General features: G+C 39.8%; 3 protein-coding genes across 3 annotated transcripts; 1 reads left to right on the forward strand and 2 right to left on the reverse strand.

Moving 5' to 3' along the window:
• The first annotated feature begins 82 nt into the window (after positions 1-82).
• LOC131992848 (iron-sulfur cluster assembly scaffold protein IscU-like) lies at positions 83-4,054 on the forward strand. Its single transcript, XM_059358549.1, has 5 exons — positions 83-229; positions 2,228-2,341; positions 2,724-2,834; positions 2,975-3,053; positions 3,145-4,054. Exons 1-5 carry the CDS (start codon positions 128-130, stop codon positions 3,234-3,236), a joined length of 498 nt encoding a protein of 165 aa, XP_059214532.1. The 5' UTR covers positions 83-127; the 3' UTR covers positions 3,237-4,054.
• A 318-nt stretch (positions 4,055-4,372) lies between these two features.
• tmem119b (transmembrane protein 119b) lies at positions 4,373-7,598 on the reverse strand (the record flags this gene model as incomplete). The annotated part of the gene is given in 4 exon segments (XM_059358632.1): positions 4,373-5,715; positions 5,821-5,827; positions 7,415-7,528; positions 7,530-7,598. Coding segments are annotated over 4 exon segments (1,047 nt in total), but the record flags the coding sequence as incomplete, so codon positions are not given.
• A 1,424-nt stretch (positions 7,599-9,022) lies between these two features.
• LOC131992921 (mucin-2-like) lies at positions 9,023-11,010 on the reverse strand. The gene has a single exon (XM_059358634.1). The coding sequence runs from the start codon at positions 11,008-11,010 to the stop codon at positions 9,595-9,597; it is 1,416 nt and encodes a 471-aa protein (XP_059214617.1). The 3' UTR covers positions 9,023-9,594.
• Positions 11,011-12,654: the final 1,644 nt, after the last annotated feature.

Below are 12,654 nucleotides of genomic sequence, written 5' to 3' on the forward strand. Positions count from 1 at the left end.
ACTGTTTACGTAAAGTGGACATGCGCAGATCTGATTATATAAGCCCCGCCCTCTCCAGTGACGTATTGACCAGAGGCTTCTATACACTCTCCTCTTTCAAACTGCGCCATTCCCCTCAGCTGTCAACATGGCGGGTACAGTGGCAAAAAAGTGTCTCAGTCCTCTGACTTTCCTCACCAGGAGGCTCTCAGCTCCGGAGTTCATCACCCAGTGCTGCTACCACAAGAAGGTAAGACACAAAGGCTGTTATATCTTTACTAAAGGAGGCGGGGTCTCTGTGTGCTAGCTGCTGATAATGCTAATGTTTACAACTATTATCACCAGCCCTAAGCAGCTAAAGCCTAATAAAAGAATCTTAAGTAGGTTACCGTGGTTACATGGCTCAGGTAATTAGACGGAGCTGAATAACATCGTAGCCTAGTTCACAAGCAAAAAGCTAGATTATGTATCGTCACCCTGTTAAAATAATCGCCTAATTAATTTTTTCAAGTTTTGCAGGAAAACTTCATCAAAAGAGTAACATATGACATTTATTGATCATTCCACTTAAAAAGGATGTAACTAAGGATGGTTATTGACATAGTAATAACACTGTGTGTAAATTATGTAACTTAAGAGAAATAAATTACTTAGGCAATTTTTTGAACATGCCTTTGTGACTTAAGCAAGATATGGTAACACTTTATTTTGAAGGTGTCTAAATAAGAGTCACACAAGCCTGTTATAAACATGACATGACAAGTATCATGAGCATTAATGCTACTTCAAAGTGTCATTAATGTTCATGACACATCCCATGTCATGTTTATGACACACTCATGTCACTCTTATGTAGACACTTTCAAAATAAAGTGTTACCATATCTTGCTTAAGTCACAAAGGCATGTTAAAAAAATTGCCTAAGTCACATTTTATTTTGACTTAGGCATAACAAATCCGCTTAAGTCACACCCTTGACATAGGCCATCATTATCTTAAAGGGGTAAAATCACATGATCTGATCACTGAGGATGTAGGTGATTTTTATCATAGGTGGTCGGCGTCATGAGGAGATAATTTAGGCAAAAAAAACAACAATTTTGACAAAAAATGACATAGGCTATTATTTTTAACAGTGTGACGATATGGTTGGTTGTCAAAATAACCAATGTTACATCAGTTTGCAGACATGTGGGTTAAGGATAGTGACAGAAAGAGATAAGCAGGCTCGTGTGAAACAACAGCTTGTTAACTAACATTAGTTGTCATTATTTCTTTCATGCTAGCTTGTCACTAAATTAAAGACGTCACTAATCTGGGCCTCAGCTGGCTACTGCCACAGCTTTAATACTTGAATCACATCCAATTAATAAGCTTTAAGGGTTGTCACTATGTTGAGGGAGCATAATGTACCAGAAAACATTTAAGTCTTTTATTTACTTGGGAAAAAAAATATTTTCTTTTAACTATGTAACACAACAGCCGAATTCAGATGTTTAGGAGGACTTTCATTTTGTGATGTGAGATCTGATGCAACGTAGAGACAGAGGGGTCAGTCACGGGTCAGTGATCATTTCAAATGAAATGGGTTTATGCTGGTAAACAGAGATGGTTCTCTCTTAATCTTTGTACATTTGTACAATGTACATTTTAGCAAAGGGCTTTATTTTGTGGATGTGCTTAACAGTACCTGGTTTTAATTCTGACATCCCAAAGCTGGTATTCATCATATATCATTTGGAGATGTACTCTAAAATCTTCCTTAAAAAGCTGTAAGAGATTCATAAAGATATTTCTGTAAACTAATTTTACATTGTATTCAACACATTAAAATGTTAAGCATAAATATGTGGATAACCAAATTTTACAACATACTATACTATAATTTCAAATTTTTGTATTGAATGGTGTATTGTACATTGTAAAAGAAGCTCAGTCACCTCCAATTGTTTATGTCAGAATGACTCTGCAGAAACTAGGGGGGGAGGGGGCAGGATGCAGCAGTTGATTTAGTTGACAATGAAATCCGGTCCTAATCTGTTTATTTCAATGTCTCTTACGTCATGGAGAAAACTTGTAGTTGTATAACGGTGCTGCTGAAGACTTCTATACTCCCAGGATGCTACTTCTGTTTTATCATATCACATTTATTTCAGTATTGTGAGATACTCGGTACAACATTCTGCCAAAACTCACTTTACTTTTTTTTTTTACCTAACACAGTGTTATCTTTCTTTTCTATCTGAAGGTGGTGGATCACTATGAGAACCCAAGAAATGTGGGAGCATTGGACAAAAGCTCCAAGAATGTTGGGACTGGTTTGGTGGGAGCTCCAGCTTGTGGAGATGTAATGAAGCTCCAGGTATGTTTGTCATTAAGCGTGGATGGATTTCAAGCATTTTTACATGCACAGAGCTATTAAGACTATATTATATGACCCACAAAAATCAGATTTTCAGAATTAAGGTCATAAAATTTCTTTAAATGTCTTAAAAATGTTTAATCATATTAGGGCTTACAAAAAATATTATATATACATCTTTTTTTTTTTTACATAGTTTTATGTCATGTAAAGCATAACACAGTTCATTACATTTTCCATTAATTTGATTATTTTTTACGAGATTTTACATATGAATGTTAAATGGAGATACCAAAATATTCCAATTTGTATTGTCAGAAGTAAGAATTTTTGTTTTTCCCCTTTGGCATCAGTAAAACTCTAAAAACTTTCATTTTGACAGATTGAGGTGGATGACATGGGGAAGATTGTGGATGCCAGGTTCAAAACCTTTGGCTGTGGTTCTGCTATTGCCTCCAGCTCTCTGGTCACCGAGTGGGTGAAGGGAAAATCTGTGAGTGAACACATTACAAACACTTCTCTCTCTGCCTCTTGTGTTGCTTTTCATATTTTTATTTATTCTGCTCTGCTCGTGTCTTATCATCGACTGGAAAGGATTTTGTGGTTACTGGAGCTGTGTGCTTTTCTTTCCAGGTGGACGAAGCTTTGACAATAAGGAACACCGACATTGCCAAAGAGCTCTGTCTTCCACCAGTTAAACTTCACTGCTCCAGTAAGTTTTTTTCTTTTCTTATGATGTTTTTCTTTCTTTTTTAAACTGCTTCAAACATATATATTTAATATATTCAATTCTTTCTCATCAGTGCTGGCAGAGGATGCAATCAAGGCTGCCCTGGCCGACTATCGCCTCAAGCAACAGGACGACCAGCAGGAGGCAGTCAGGGCCAGCAATTAAACAGAGCCCTCTCACTCTGAGCTGCCACTGTTTGCTTCCTGCTGTCAAGAAGAGAAGTAGCAGTAGTCCAGCATCCTCACTCTCCTGCAGTATTGATGAGGCACACCTAATATGTTGATGACCAGTACACCATCGTCAACCCTCTGTAGCAGTGTAACACCAAGCTTCATGTATTAGTCTGTGATCCTCTCTTACCCGGCACACTGTATCTCTTAGCCTGTCAAGTAAACGCACAATGTAAACACTGTTTGGGCTGTTGGTATGAAGGTGAGCCTTATTTTTGAGACTGTGATATATCTTAAGATTTTGTGCTTTGTAGGGCTGTCCTCGACTCAAGACATCCTTAGCCGACTATCACGCACCTGATTTTGTCGACTAATTGATCCATTGATTAAAATGATACATCAGTAAAACTGAGTTTCTCCACAAATTTAAACGCACAACTTTGAATCTTGTCTTTACCAGTGATGTAATCAGGGGTTTCTTGGAATTCGTCATTCTGCATGAAAACAGAATAACAAATGAGTAATCGACTAAAGAAATCTCAGTCGACTAAGACCAAAATGATCAATTAGTCCTCGTAGTCGGCTAACTGACTAAAAGATGGCAGCCCTTCTGCTTGGGGAGTGTTTGGTTTGAATGGTGATGGAGATAATGATCAAAGCTAAAAGCTGTATCCTATCTGCACCCTAAACACTGACCTTTTGATATGCAATTATGCAAAGTGGCTTGAACCAATGAAAGGGTCCACTGGTTTTAAGTGTAATTTATGATTATTTAGTAATGCTTCCTGCAATAAAACTATCCTGAAACCAAAACTATTCTCAAGTAGTGTTTTTTCTATAGATGACTTAATCGTAAACATGAAATTACTGGACTGTAAAATACTATCAATACATTTTTATATTAGATTGCTATGTTTTAGCTGGGTTTTTGAAAATCCCATTTACTTTGTTTAAGTTTATTTAACAGTAAGTTGTTGCTAAAGTTCTTCTGACAGTTTTTTGTGTCATATCTCCAGTTATTGGGCCTATACCAGCATATTTGCACATGACACACAACTGCACTTATATAGTGTTACTTTTGCTAATAGACAATTTATGATCATGTGGTATTAATACGTCAGCACTCACAGGAAGAGTGGATTTAGATTCTTAGAAACATCTGATGCATCTGGATTTGACTTCTCTTTTCTCTGAACAGAAACTTAATGGACATTTAAGAGAATGATGCAGCATGAAGTCCTATGTTTATGAAGTGGCCCCTATATACAGTCATGTTTAAGGTATGAGACACACTGTGGTATGTCCTTAAAAGAACACAAAACACCATATAGAAAGAAATGCATTTTTTAAAACCAATGTTAATAATGTAATTGCATGAGGCATGTTTATAATAAGAAAGATATATCCAGTTGGAGCAAAGCAACAGGCTGCTGCATGCATATTCCTTGCACTAAATATAAACATACACTAAGGCAAAAATACACAGGTGATTGGAATTTAGCAACCTTCCTGCATTTCCCTTAATGCATTGGTAGACACCCACTGGGCAAATTGCCACTTGTGGATTCAATGTGATAAAAAAAAAACCCACTCAGGTCACTCAAGTGTTTATAATAGTTAGAAGGCTGTTTTCTCTCCTGCAATCAGCTGAAGAGTTGCAGAGTCATTGTGAATGTGCAGAGAGGAGGGCCGGAGACTTCTTCCAATTAAAGGCTCTTGTGATTCATCTTTCTCTGGATTAAGCTGCTCTGAAGGATCCAGCTCAGGGCTCTCTGCAGCTGCTGCTGCTTCACTGTCAGGAAGCTCACACAGCTCTTTTTCCTCAGGGAGGCTGGGTAGCTGCTGGTCCAGGATGCTGCCATCTGGCTGAGAGCTGTCCTCAGGTCCTTGGTCTGCTGCTACTTTCTGACTGGGCTCACTTCCCTCTGTAGCTTCAACACATTTATTTGGTGTGCGCAGCCTCTTGGCAGCTCTCATTATGTCTGCCTGGAGCTGCTTGTGAGAGTCCACTGGCTCACTTTCCTGCTCAGGAGCGGGCTTTTCTGGCACTTCATTAAAAAGTTTAGCACCTCCGGTTTTGTCCCTGTGGTCCACGTACATTTTGGAGGGGTAGGAGGAAGGGTAGTAGGCATTGACTTTGCGCCTGCGGCTCATGATTACTGCCCCACAGATAATAAGGAAGACTAAAAGGATGAAAGAGCCTGCAACAAGGATAAGGAGCTTGTTCTCCTCTAGAAACCTCACAACTTCATTCAGAAAGTCGGGTTCCACATGTGTGGGGCCAGCAGGTGTGGTTTGGTACTCAAAGGAAAAGTTGCTTGTGGGCACAGAGGAAGTAAAGTTGCCAAGTTCTTCCTCGTCTGTACTTCCCTCCAGAAGACTGTCAAAAGGTAGAGGTGTGGCCAAGCTGCTGCTGATGCAAAACACCACACACAGACCAATCAGATGAGGGGCCATCGGGAGCATGGTTTCCCCTCAGGATCTGGAAATAACAGGAAATGTCACACACTTGAATGTCAGAGCCATATGTGAAGATAGTTTGTGCCTTGTGTGCTGCCATTACATTTGAGTCACAGAGCTAAGCATCTGTTTTCTAAAAAAAAAAAAACCTGGTGATCTTAAAATAAAAAAACCCACACTGCTGTTCTGAAGGTATTTCCTGAAACCTCAAAGACTCTTCTGAACATCCGGATGAAAAAATATTCTGTCTTCTGAAGATTTGTCCATGCTCACATGGCACATCAGAACGATAACTATATTTTATAATCAGTTACACTTGTCTATATAGATGTTAAAATGCATCCTTTTATGTTTCTCTCTCTCTCTCTCTCTCTCTCTCTCTCTCTCTCTCTCTCTCTCTCTCTCTCTCTATATATATATATATATATATATATATATATAAATAAAGTTACAGCTTGATTATCTCCATTTTGTTGTCATTGGCGCCACCTATGGTGATAAGGAGTAATTGTAGGTTCATTTCATAATACTGTAAATGCAAATGCATTTAATCAGTAGGTCAAAGGCTCAATCACTATTGTGTTACCTGTGACAGATAATGACTTCACAGAAAATTATTTGAGGGAAAATCTTCAAAATGATAACTTTAATATAGTCACAAATTGGAAATGGGTTATTTATTTTGCAGGAGATTTTCTCATAAAGTTGGACAGAAGACACATGGAATATTCAGAACAGCAGCAAGTGCTGTTAAATTATAAATAGTGATAAATCATTAATGATAATGATATAAAATATGTTGAGTGGCAATGATCCCTTTGGTGCAAACATCCATATAAACTGCATAAAACCATCATTATTGTATACTGTACATATTTCTGCAGCTTATCAAACTAGTTTCTGCAAGTTCACTCAATTGTTCCAAAAACAACAACAGCAATATCATTATGCATTCATCTTTGCTGAGTTGCTAAAAAGTTTAATAAAATGGCTTGAACTTTTAACTCAATCAGGTCAAATGACTCAAACGAACATGCATTCTGTACAGTAGCAGAAAACCACTAGAGCGAAAAATGTTAAGTAAGAGCATATTTTCCCACCCCTGGTAGTACAGATGTCTTTAAAAAATGAAACTAAAATGATCTGCAAAGATAGATGTCACAGGGCAGTATGAAAAATATGAAACGGCCCTTTAAACAGTACTTTAGTTAGTTAGCTTTTGCTTGGTCTGTGTGTTAACTGGCAGCAGCTCCCACACTTTTATTCTTTTCTACTCCATCTGTGTGCAAGCTGGGCCACATGAGACTTTGCTCTCATCTGGAAAAAGGGAGGGTGGGAGAATTAATCACACACCCACCCCAGACCATATAGACATGGCCACACATAGTCTGTGCAATCACATAAACATATGCACATAAGGCGGTCAGATGCACACCCTTACACACATGGGATTCATCTTTACTCAGCAGGTTTTTAAAGTAACAAAAAGAAAAAAAAACTACTATGACCTGAATTCTGACTTTGGTCCACTTTAATGTCTAGAACTGACTTTTAATAGCTTTACTTCCTGAGACTGCATGCTGAAGGCATCATGAAGCTGTCAGAGCAGCAGCTTCAAACTGGCATGCAAGCTAACATCAATAAACCCTCTGAGCCTCTTGAGTTTGCAACATTCAAAGAAAAGACTATAAGAAACATCAGAACATTTCTCACCATCCACTGCGGCAGAAGAATTGTCTCTGTTGGAATCACCTCTGATGGAGGATGTGTGAAACCAGTCTGGAAAAAGTGAACTAAGAGAGAGAGAAAGAACAACCCAGAGTAGCAAATGCTCAGCGAGCCACGCCACTTCTGCAGTTTCAGATTTCAGGCTGAAGGCTTGTCTGGATAATGCAAAAAAAAGAGAGAGATGTCGTTAACCATGAGGACAAATCCCTCCTTCTGCCTCTCCACTGTTCTCCTCCCCCTTCAGCTTCTCAGAGACTGTCTGACTCTCTGGCCTGCACACAGATTGTTCTTGTTAGGTAGGTTTATAATGTGCTGTGGGGGCAGGGACCCTCTCCTGTGTGGCTAACTGGATGTGCAACACTGGTGGGATGAAAAAAAAACAACTTTTTGACTATAAAAACATCACAAACCCATACTCAAACATCATCATCTGCAACATGTGTTCTCCTTCAAACTATTTCTCAGCAGAAGCAGCATCTGATTGACAGTCTGGCCTTTCCTTCAACCTCAGCCTCTGACACTGATGACTAACAGCAGGCAAAAAGAGTCAGAGAGCAGCCTGTAAGAGTGACCAGCTAATGCAGGAAGAGGTTAATGTTTCCTGTGCAGACAACACACCGTAACACTCAGGACAAGGGGGAAATTTCTCCAGGGACAAGCAATTAAACTCACACGGTGTGTGTGACCACTTTTAGGAGAGAGTGTGACTGCATACAAGTGTAGTCTATGAATGCATTTTTGGCAATGCTTCTGTGTTTGTGATCAGCCAAGACAAGTCTAGCTTTATATGGTCATCAGGAGCAGGAGATGAAGTCCTGCATCGTCCAGGTTTACATTCATCTCAGATCTGTTGATAGTCCCCAGTGTCTGTTTCAGTTGCACATAGCTCAACGTGGAAAAAAAAGAAGCCCTAATAAGCATTCAGGGCTCTGTTTTCTTTTCACAGGAAGGGAAGTGAATATGAAATTCAGTCCAGAGGAGAAGAAAAGCCCTTTATAAAGCTTGCCATAAATAAGGGAACTGGCTAAGTCCACAGTTTAATTATGACCGCCATTTAGAGACACATCAGCATGTTGAATACGTTTAACATAGAACAAACAGAGATGTATTTTGCTTCGCTGTTGAGCTCTTATGCTCAACATTTGCAGCAAAAAGTTTAACTGAATTACTCAGAACTCATTGTGGGTAGTTATTTTGTCTCTGTAATTGTTTTGTGTCACGTTGCAATTGTTTTGGTCTAGTTATTTTTTTTCTGCAGTTGTTTTACTCTTCTTTTTGTCATCATTTTGCATCTCTGTAGTTGTTTTAAGACTCTTTGTGATTGCTGTGGGTCAAAGTCATGATTTATCTCTTTGTGGTTGTTTTGCAGCTGTTTTGCATCTCCTTGTACTTGTTTTTGTCTCTTTGTAGTCATTACATATCTATTTGTGAGAAATTAATTTAATTGGAGTAGTTCTTTTTAAGGAATTTCCTCTAGAAATCAGCACACAACTAACTGGACTTTGTCTCTATTTTCCCTAAAATACTTCCACATAACAAAAATGATAACAGACAGGTAAAATAAAGCGTCACCAAACAGTTAAATAAGACATTTGTTTAATAAATTATCACAAAACAGAAGCTGCATCTCTTCGCACACATTAACACAGTCACAAATAGCTGGCCATAAATCAAAGTAAGCGTTCTTACACAGAAGCCTCAGTGCTTCCAGAATAGCACTTGTAAAGTGAACAGTGTCTGTAAAGAACAGTAATCCCTTGACAAAACAGGCCTTCCTGTCTCCCGTCGCTAAGTGAAATACCATCAGTGCTCAGCTCAGGATGTTCAAAAAAAGTATTTGATCTCTCTCCTCAACCAGTCTTAAAGTCTCTCGCGGAGGGCGAGTGCGAAATAATGCAAAAAGTTTTAACTCTTGCCTATAATACATATCTGTTGACATGACCTCACCAAACTTCAGATACTACATGAAGATGAAAGTGTAACTGTTGTATTTGTGTTAGTGGTTTCTATGTCTCTTCCTCCACAGGAATAGGGTGTGCAGCGAAGCCAAACCACCAACATCAAACGGGAAGCGTGAGTTTATTCAAACAGCAACTGTTTCCGCACCACTGACATCAGACAGATCAGTCCAATCTGAGGTCTGATGACAATACAAATATCTCCATTTAAACATAGCGGTCATTGTCTGGAAGGAAGCTGCTGAGAGTGAGGTTATCTCCTCCTTCTTCATCGCTGTCTTCGGCGCTGTGGTGCATCACCAGGACTCCGTTACTGACTGGATTGCGTTGCCTTGTGTAGGTGTAATTCCTCTCGGGGAGCAGCGAAGAGATGCACATCATCTCTGTGGCTGGCTGCGGTTTCCTGACCTTGTACTTCCTCGTTGACAGCTTGGTGCAGAGGATGATGGTAGAAACCATGAAGATGGTAGCCAAAGCACCCAGGACGGCAACCGCGATGAGGCATTGCCTTACTATGCGTCGGGTGGAGCAGGGTTGGACTTCGGTGTTGGGTGGGCTTTTTGAGACTTCACTGGGTTTGGTTGCGGTTGCAGGAGTTGATTTAGTGGTTGGGATTGGCAACCTCTTGGGTCCAAGAGGGATCAAGATTCCTGCAAGACTGGTGGAGCCATTGGTGGTGGTGAAATTAGTGGTGGGGACAAGGGTGGTGGGGACAAGGGTGGTGGAATCATTGTTGTTGGAGACGTTGTTGGTGGTGGAGCCATTGGTGGTGGACACAGTAGGGGTGGAGACACTGGGGATTGAGATAGCAGTGGTGGAGCCATTGTTGTTGGACACAGTGGTAGTGGAGACATTGGTGATGGAGTCAGTGGGAGTGGACACAGTGGTAATGCAGACACTGGTGATGGTGATAGCAGTGGTGGAGGCATTGGTGGTGGTGATAGCAGTGGTGGAGGCCTTGGTGGTTGGCACAGTAGTGGTGGAGCCATTGTTGGTGGACACAGTGGCAGTGGAGACATCAGTATTGGAGTCAGTGGTGGGGCCATTTGTGGTGAATATGTGAGGATCAGTTGAGACTTCGATGGTGGAGGTCTCATCAGTAGACCCTGAAGTGGCAGGAAACTGTGATGTGGAGACAGAGGTACTTCTCACAAAAACAGGCTGAGGTGTAGACAGAACGTCAGTGCTGGTGGTGGACGTCTCACTTTTTGTGGGGTCAAACACAGTCGCTGCCTCAGAGGTGGGGTTAGCTGTTGTAATTGTTGTAGAAGCTGCGGGACCACTGGGGGTCTGGGTAAAGACTGGAGCCTGAGCAGAAGTAGCAGAAGAAGTGGTGGAAGATAACTTGGATGTTACGTCAGGCTTAGTGGTAGACGTAGGCTGCGGTGATGATATAGACACTGTTGTTAAAGTGGGTGGCATAGTGGTGTCTACTGGTGCAGCAACAGGGGTGTGACTTTCAGTATGAGGTACATTGATCAACTCCTTGGTCGTCTTGTCTGGTTCAGCAGTTGTGATAAAGCTGATGGTTTGTGGGGTGGTAGCACTCATGGACTCCAGAGCAAACAGAAGAGAAATTCCCCATAGAGGAGCCAGAAATGTCTTCATGTTGAGTAGCATCATCGTTGTTTCTGAGATGACAGAAAATATTTAATATTACAGGATATAATGCAAGAGGTTGGTTAAAAAAACGGCTGTTGTAATGCCAGACTATCATGTGCAATTACAATCATATATTTAATTTTTTTTTCTAAATCAATGCCACACACTTTGTGTGTATTACGAGAATGGGTGCAATTATTATGTGCAATAATCAATTATATTCATATATTCTTAGTTTTTCTAGGTAAATGAACACAACGTGTATATAATGTGTATAATGACAGGTGCATGTGTTCATATCTACACATATCTGTTTAAGTAAAGGGTGTTTAGAGTTTATATAGCTATTTTATTTTATTTCACTTTAGTTTAACCTTTGTGTTGTTATCTTGTTTCTGTCTTTGTGATCTCTTTTTTCCATCTGCCTTTTCTTACTCTTGAGCTGCTGTAACAACTTTATTTCAACTATAAGACATATTATCTATATCTTTAGTAAAAAGACACACACGGGGTAAAAAACCCCAAAGAAATGGTGTGTCATGTGTCTGTAGTGACATCTTATGATGAAACAGTCATGCGTCTTTCACCGCACCCACTGCTACATTTTAAGAGGAAAAACACAGAACTTCTACATTTTGTCAAAGTTAGCAATCCATTAAAGCTATCAAATATAAAACAATGTAGATAAATCAACGTCCTTTAGAGAAAATTCTAGAAAATCCTAGAAACCAGGCAGGAAACTCTATCCAACACAGTTATATAAAAGGAAGCACAAATCAGAAACATACATGTATTACCACAACAGATATTTAAAATGTCCCCTCAAAGACAACGGTCAGTGTCTTACCTTACTGCTGGTGAAGCACGGAGATGGACATGAGGGTAAAATCTGTCAAAGTTTCAGCTCATTTCAGTCTCAGAACATCCTCGGAGCTCTGACATGCTGACTGCAGCACTGCTTGATAGAAGAAACAGGAAATGTTCACACTCATGCACTTTTAAAAAAACAACAAAAAACAGCTCTCTATAGCATTTTCAGAAGAGCCAGATAGAGACAGACAGTTCCTAAGAAACACACAGCGTTGGATTGCATCAACAAGGAAGTAAAATTCATCAGAGGCTTCTTGTTATTTCCTTAAATCAGCTCAGTGGCGGTATTTTAAATTCTCTTATCTATTAATGGCAATTTGTGTCTCACCTCAGTGATGGAAATTTAGGAGAGCTAAGGTGCTGCTTTTTGCTGTACAGGTCCTGATGTTCTGACCACTAATTTATAAAACACAGCAGGAAGTATTCAGTTCTGCAAACGGATGTTTCTTGCATGCCACACTTCATAGGTTACAACTATATGTCACGTCAAGAACTTGAGTGGCACCGATAGTAAACCACATCAACAGAGGATCAGCTACACAAGGCCTTTAAGTGCAGTGTAATACATAAAGAAATAAAATATTCTTCATATCAGGTAAGTCTGATTAAAGACGAATATGCAACAATATGCAACTTTGACTCTTTGTGCCCTGTGAGGAAACAGAAATGTTCTCCTAGTGTTGAAATCATAACTGTCACTTCCTGTACTGGTGAATCATACTGAGATGTGGTTGTAAAAAAAACAGGCTATGTCTAGAAAATCAAAAAAAGTGACTCAGAGATAAACCTATTTGT

The sequence above is a fragment of the Centropristis striata genome, chromosome 19 (assembly GCF_030273125.1).
Source record: "Centropristis striata isolate RG_2023a ecotype Rhode Island chromosome 19, C.striata_1.0, whole genome shotgun sequence".
NCBI lineage: Eukaryota > Metazoa > Chordata > Actinopteri > Perciformes > Serranidae > Centropristis > Centropristis striata.